This window comes from Parambassis ranga, chromosome 4 (assembly GCF_900634625.1).
Source record: "Parambassis ranga chromosome 4, fParRan2.1, whole genome shotgun sequence".
Classification (NCBI taxonomy): Eukaryota; Metazoa; Chordata; class Actinopteri; family Ambassidae; genus Parambassis; species Parambassis ranga.
Window position 1 is genome coordinate 11,305,185 of NC_041025.1, and position 7,037 is coordinate 11,312,221.

At 43.1% G+C, this 7,037-nt stretch overlaps 1 protein-coding gene across 1 annotated transcript; it reads right to left on the reverse strand.

Annotated features, from left to right (window-relative positions):
- Window positions 1–494: 494 nt before the first annotated feature.
- LOC114434150 (C2 calcium-dependent domain-containing protein 4C) lies at window positions 495–6,443 on the reverse strand. Its single transcript, XM_028403122.1, has 2 exons — window positions 6,327–6,443; window positions 495–5,629 (listed from the first exon to the last, which is right to left on the reverse strand). Exon 2 carries the CDS (start codon window positions 5,578–5,580, stop codon window positions 4,321–4,323), a length of 1,260 nt encoding a protein of 419 aa, XP_028258923.1. The 5' UTR covers window positions 5,581–5,629; window positions 6,327–6,443; the 3' UTR covers window positions 495–4,320.
- Window positions 6,444–7,037: the final 594 nt, after the last annotated feature.

The following is a 7,037-nucleotide window of genomic DNA, read 5'->3' on the forward strand; positions in this document are numbered from 1 at the left end:
CACCGACTCCTCCCTGAGACTAATGGAGATGGTGCAGTAGTATTTTTTGCCGTGCCAATTAAAGACAGCACAGCAGTGATGAGACATGTGACTTTTTTATCGGTGTATGATGTCAATGCTAACTCAGGGCAGGAAAGGGGGCAGGGGGTGAGAAGAACAGCAGACCTGAAAACTCTGTTAAATGTGATATTTTAAGTGGGTTAACGTCATGGACAATGACTTGGAGTTAGTCTGCGGGAACAAGAGTGTCACATTACTGCGGTGAATCGAGTAATTAGAATGCTCGACCCATTCTAATCCCCTATGTGAGAGGCAGAACGCATGTGGGGCAAATTTCCAGCTTTTATGATTTATCGTTCAGAGTGCATGAATAAATCAATAACCAATAACCAGAGACTCCGCTAAATGTATACCTTTAATTGTTGTCTTCACATTCATTAACACAGTAAACAGCTGTCAGTGGCTGAAGCATCACAGTATAAAAACTTGCACAGGCTAGAAACACAACACGACTGCACATGGACCCCAGCTCCATAGTTTATGTACGGCTGGAGAGGAAATCCAAGAATTCAGAGTCAAGTAATGGACCGGCACTTTCAGTTTAACTTTGTGAACCTGTCAAGACAGGAAGACTTAAGAAACACCAGTATATATATATACAACATGTCTGTGTATGCTTTCATTGTACAATATATATAAAACCAAATTAATTAAGAATAAAACTAGCTGTCCAGCTGACATCTTTCTCTCTTACACACACACACACTTAAGTATTGATGCTTTCCTCCTTTTAAATGTTATCTCTCAGGCTCCTCTGGCTGTATCTAATTAAACAGGTATTGAGTGCAGATATATAAAGACTGATTTCCACCACACAGCAGGCTCGATAATGGGAACGTTAATGATAGTAAGTTAATTCTGCTTAATTTCCCGGTAGATCAAACACAAGTTAGCACTCACTCCAGGATATCCTGGCAGCTGGAGACTAGCCTGCGGTCACACGTTGGTGCAAACTCATGGTTCTCATGGCCAACATTTAAATCACAACTTCAGAGCACGATTAAAGAAACACACAGAACTTTTTTGGAAGATAGAAATGACTGCAGTGTTTACATTGTCAAAAGATAAATGGCTGAACTCCACTGTTCAGCCACTGAATCCAAGTGGATTTACAGGATTCCTACAATGCTAACAATTGTTATATTTCTGTGGGTGTGGTAAAGCCCAGCTAAAGAACATTAATGATTAATTTATTCCTTACATTTTAAACATTTTAAAGATCTAGGGAAATTTTCACTCATGACCTCCTCAACCCACCAGTGTTTATGTGTTTAGCACCCGCCTCCTGTATCATTAACATGTGAGATACATCTTGTAGCTTTAGTTATGTAGTTTAGTTTTTTTGAATCACCAACAGTCGCCCTTTTCTGCTGTTAATCAGTAAGGAAAATAAACGTTTCACCATTTACAGAATATGAACTTAAGACAAGGCCACAGTTTGACAGAGCAGAAGAAGTCTTTGCAGCTCAGTTCTATTAAACGACGTCCACATAAAAACAAAGAGTTATTAAAAATAAGACTCAATCTGCAGGAGACATCTGGTGCATTATTATAAACATTTGTGTGCAGCAAATCCTCATCTAGAGCACAAGAAGTACCACAACTGCACAATCATCTGACACCACTTTTATACAGTAATTTATCCATGCTAGAAAGTATCCAGTAACAACAGGTTGGATCCAGTATAAAAAATACAATACGAGCAGGCACTCTATAGCAGGGATTACAACAGATCACTGACTTCCACGCCATGACAAACCAACCAGCAGCATCACTGTATATAAAGTATAGAGAGCACATCAACAGCGCTGCCACAAGTGAGCTACAAACACCAGGTGAATGTAATCGTCCAACAATTGAACTGAAGCTTTGGGGCAGTGTGTGAGAAACCTCAGTAATTTGCATCACTCTGATGTCTCTGACTTCCTTCTCTCTGTCTGAAGTCTCTCTCGTCTGACCGAGCACTCGAGGCTGCAATCACATGCAATTTCTTCTAATTCCTCAGAAGGACAGCAGAGTAGACAGAACAAAAAGAAGAGAGCTGCTGTGCCCGTTAAAACACATAATATTGTTTTCCTCATCTTCGGCTTGTTTTCTATTTTTCTTCCTTGACATTTCTGCTTTCTTTCTCCCCCTCGGGCTTCATTAAAGTTGAAACGTCCTTCGTGAGCTCTTCTCACTCGCTGGTGCATAATTAGCATTTCACTGACAAATGTATGGAAACTACTACCCACCGTACAAATCTCACACATGTTTAAAAACTATTGAAAGTCTTTTTTTTTTTTACAAAATACTACATAGAAAATTAACAAGTTGGGGAAACAAATCATGCTCACACACACACACGCTCTTTATCTTCCACTCACTCGGTAAGGCTTTAGGGCTTCATTAAACGTCGAGCACGTCATGCAGACACCAGTGCCATGTTCACGCCATGCAGCTGGTACTGTAATCTCCTCATACGAGACAGTTAATACATTCACATGCACACAATAGCTTCACAATACTGTGACTATAAGGCAAAAAGCCTGGTTGCATAAATTGACTTTTTTATGTGAAATAATGTGACTTTTAATCATCTTGTCTCTTGTCATGCTGCTAACAGTATTAAGTGACAAGTAGATTTGTTTGTCTGGATTAAAATGTTAAAATGATTCTTTACATTTTTTTATACTTCAGCTGTTTCCCTCCGAGGAAGGAAAGTCAACAGAGTGGAATGAATGTAGGCTGAAGACTTCGCTGTGCCTATTTGGTGGGAGTCTGTTGTTCAGCTGCACAAGATTTAATCAAGGTGCTCACACCGAAGGGGCCCTGGTGACAGGCTGCAGCTGGAATCCCTGCACAGTGAATTAAATATATGAGGGAATGTTCTCATCTGCACTGCAAACACCAAAAAAAGAAAAGAAAGTTTCCTCATGTTGCTTCACAGTCATTAACTCTGGGAGCTTCCGAAGATATTAAAATACAAACCCCACTGTGCACTCTGTAAAAATTGCAAGACATTTCTCTTTATGTTTAAAATGCTTTTTTTTTCTGCATATGCATTAAGACTATTTTCAGTTTAACTCCACAGTTTTGCTACTTTACTTGAAAATAAGGCTCAAACAAAGATTTTCAACAATTTTTTTTAAAGCTACAGTGCAGGACAATTGACTCCCCCTTCTGGCAGTGCGAGTAATTACACACACACTGCCAACATGCATGTTCAATGTGTGCAGGGTGAGCTTATCTCTGCTGGGTTGCAGAATGTGGCAGTGTGTGCCAGGACTGCTGAAGGAAAAAGAGGTAAGATAACCCAGCGTGATCCTAAGAGAGCGTCAGTCCATGTTGAGAATACAGCAGCCCAAACGCCAGGGTTGGGACTGGAGGTCTTGTAAGTAGCTTGCTAACAGAGATAACCACCTTTGTGGCTTTTGTTTGGTGAAGAAAAATGAAACAACAGAAGGGATCATTCGGTCTTTGAATCGAATCCTTGAAGAACAATGTTACAGACAGGAACCTTCGTTGCAGGTCATACATGTTCTTTAATGACCTGTTAACTGTAATCTTTAATCATATTATTGCAATCTGATTGAAGATGACCTCCATTATCAATCATATTATAATTCTATTTTTGATGTGCATGTTAATGTGGGCGCTCTGTTTGTCCCTGGCCCTCCCCTGTAGGATGCAGGCCATGGCAACTGGGATCAAAGGGTCATTTGCACATCAGGATGTAGTGCCACTTCAAAGCCTTCGCTGGTTTACAAAAGCATCTCTGTGCTTGGCACATGGTGTTAGCCCATGTACAATTGCATCACGTGCTGCCATGAATTTCTGTCAGATTACAATGATAAAACCAAGTGTGCAGGCGAGGACGTGGAAACGGGCTGAAAGCACAGGTGTCGTCCAACCTTTGAACCAGACCTGGCTGAGGAAGTTAGCCAGGAGATGTGTCCAGAAAGAAAACCTTTCATCTGTCATGCTCAGCTGCTGCTGTCAGGCCCGGCTTGGTTTAATGAGCAGTTATGGGGAGAAGGAGCCAGACAAACCTTCACCACCATGACTCCTTCATCTGTCTATGAATATTAGGAGATTGGTTTTCAGGAGTTTGCATCTTTTTCAGATCCCACATTGAAAACTCTCTTCTTTCCATTTGATTTCTTCTGTGTTTTGTTTATGGTCGCTGTTTTTGGTCATTGGAATAAATGAATTGATAGAAACCAGTGCAAACATCTAATTTATGTGTCAATCAGTATCCTTGGTTTTCAGCTCCAGGCTTTAAAGCCCCGAGAGCAGCTTGGTCAGAGGCACCTCTCGCTCTCCCAGCAGTGTATCCCTCTTGAGACTAGTGCCCTTGTTCACCACCTTGAACTTAAGTGAGAGGTTCTTCACCTGAATGGAGCTTATGGAGTCAAAGAAGAAGTCCTCGTTAAAGACCGGGTTGCGGCTGTTTTTGATGATGTTGCTCCTTTGCTTCTGCAGCTTGCCTGGGTTCAGGTAGACGGACACGCAGCAGTTGATGCTCTTGATGTCAAAGTGTTTGTCATAAAGACTTTCTGCTACCAGAATTCGGATGAGCAGGCGGGAGGTGCTGGAGTCATAGTTGGCGCTGATTCTCACTGTTCCACCTTTGTGCAGGTTGATGGTGTGCTCCCGGTGGAGACCCTGGACAGAGGCCCCGGCGCCGCTGTGGAGAGAGGGGACATTGAGGCGTCGCTGGATGTTGGGGCTGGGCTCAGCTGAGCTGCACTCGTCGGTGGACAGGGAGCTGTGGCGGGCAAACGTCCGCTTGGCTTTCACAACTTTGGCCTGCGTCTCATGTGTGAAGATCTTGAGTAAAGATGCAGAGCGGGAGAGCAGAGGAGAAGAGAAGGGTGAGGACTCAGCTGAGGAGCAAGTGTCACTCTCTCCTCCACTAAAATATCGATAAGGGTTCATGTGAGAGGTGTTGTAGTCAGCTGGATTCAGATGGTTTCCTACTTCGCTGCTTTTGCCCGGAGTCTTCCTCTGTGTGTTTGGGGAAGTGATGGGACTGGTAAGCTCGCAGTGGAACAGTGACTCTTTGCGGCGAGTGTGCGGGCTTTCCTTTAAGGTTGCAAAGCCATAAGACGTCTGAGTCTTGGGAACATAAGGCAAGGACATCGCCGTCTGTGACTGGGGGTCTGCATTTGTGTCTCCTGCCACAACATCATCAGCACTCTCTATCTGAATGATGTGGCGGTTTGCTGCTCTCAGCAGGTTCTTTGTGTCTCCTGCAATCTTTGCCACCAGACGCGGGCTTCTTGGGCTGCTAATCTTCTTCCCACTGCCGATAGTTTGCTCGGATGTGGATGGCTGCAGCCCCTCTTTGGGCTTCACATTGGGAACCTCAGGTTCTGGGGGACAGCTGACCAGCTTCGGAGGAATAAAGAAGTCTGGGATCTTGTCAGGGGTGAGGACATTGCTGTATGCTGGGGCGACAACTTTCTTGTCTCCATTCTCACCCTGACGCAGCACGCTGGTTTCCACCGACCCACGGATCTTATCCAGAACCCACATGGCAGCCAGCAGACAGCGGGATATGCAGAGTAGGTGCAGTCAGGTGCGTCTGCAATTAATAACACACACGGGTGGGGGAGGAGGGTAAGTGATCAGAGAAGAGACACTCCACAGAGACAAGAGGGATAAAAATATCACCTGAGTCTTGCGAGCACTCAAATGCAATCTGATTAATCCACAAGTGCTTACAGAATTTACAGAAAAGTGAATCTTTGCTTTACTGTTAGTATTTTATTAAAGATGTAAAAGAGGAAAATCACTGGGACAGACGTGCTTCAGTTCATCTGAAAACTGAAAGATGACACTAAATCACTTAGAATTCATCTATATTACATTGACATGATGTGAAATAAAGAATTACATCCTTTACAGAGTAAAAGACAGACTCACAAGGCAAAGACTCTGCTTGTCTTTTCTCCTCCTTTACATTTACATTTCCAGTAATATTATTTATAATTAAACACATAATGTGCCAAGCTCCTTTAGTGTTTAAACTAACACAACTCTGACTTAATTCTGCCTCTCAGCTTAGATAAATATGTAAATATAATTAATTTGTCATATGAATTATTAAACAACTACTTATCTTCCTGCTTCTTGAAAAACCGGATTTTATACAAAGTTACAAATGAAAATCCAGCTCAACAGGTGCGCAAACGTTCCCTCCTTTGCGCACGATCCACCGTCTCCAAAACCTTTTCAATTTCAACGCAATATGCACACAACCCCGCAAATCATATACTCACAGCACTATGGAAAGAGCTCGCCTTGTTTCACTCCTTTGCATTTGTTCCGTCAGTAACAGGTGCTCTCCTCTCGGATAAGCCTGTTGCGCTCCGCGCTGCCGCTCTGCGCCCTCAGACGGTCTCTCCGCTTCGGGGGCTCCTGCAGTGCGTTTTATAGACGGCACAGAGCTGCGGCTGACCAATAAGATCAAACTGTGCGTTTCCGTGTTTACCAGAAGAACCAGCTAGAAGAAGCGCACTGGTTACATCTGGGAGGAGGCACAGGAATCTTACAGGTTGGCTCCCGAGCAGACACTGACACAGACAAACAGTGCTGTGAAGGAAAAACATAACAAAGAGTCAGTCAAAGTTTTGCTTTCGTTCTTCAGTGCAAGAAATTGTTCTGGTAGAACAGAGCATCATTAAAATCCAGGAGAGACATGACACTTTGTTCCTCAGCCCAAACCTCTTTTAAAGGGCCAAGTTTTGCAGCACAGCTCTGAGCGTTTGTGTGCCAGTAAATCATTATATATCAGGCTGAGCGTATTTGACCAGGAAAAACACACACTGCAGAGCAGACAATGACATGTGGAGCATAAGCACCTGCATGTTGTGTGGTCAAATTCAATTTACAGGTTTTTTTTTTAATTTATCCCTCTTCTTTTTTGTGTCTGTCTGTTTTCAGGTTTAAACCAACTAATCTGTTTCCCTGGAAACTTTGCTATGGCAACA

Coding starts and splice junctions, on each gene's coding strand:
- LOC114434150 (XM_028403122.1), bottom strand. CDS start 5,580: ATGTGGGTTCTGGATAAGATCCGTGGGTCGGTGGAAACCAGCGTGCTG.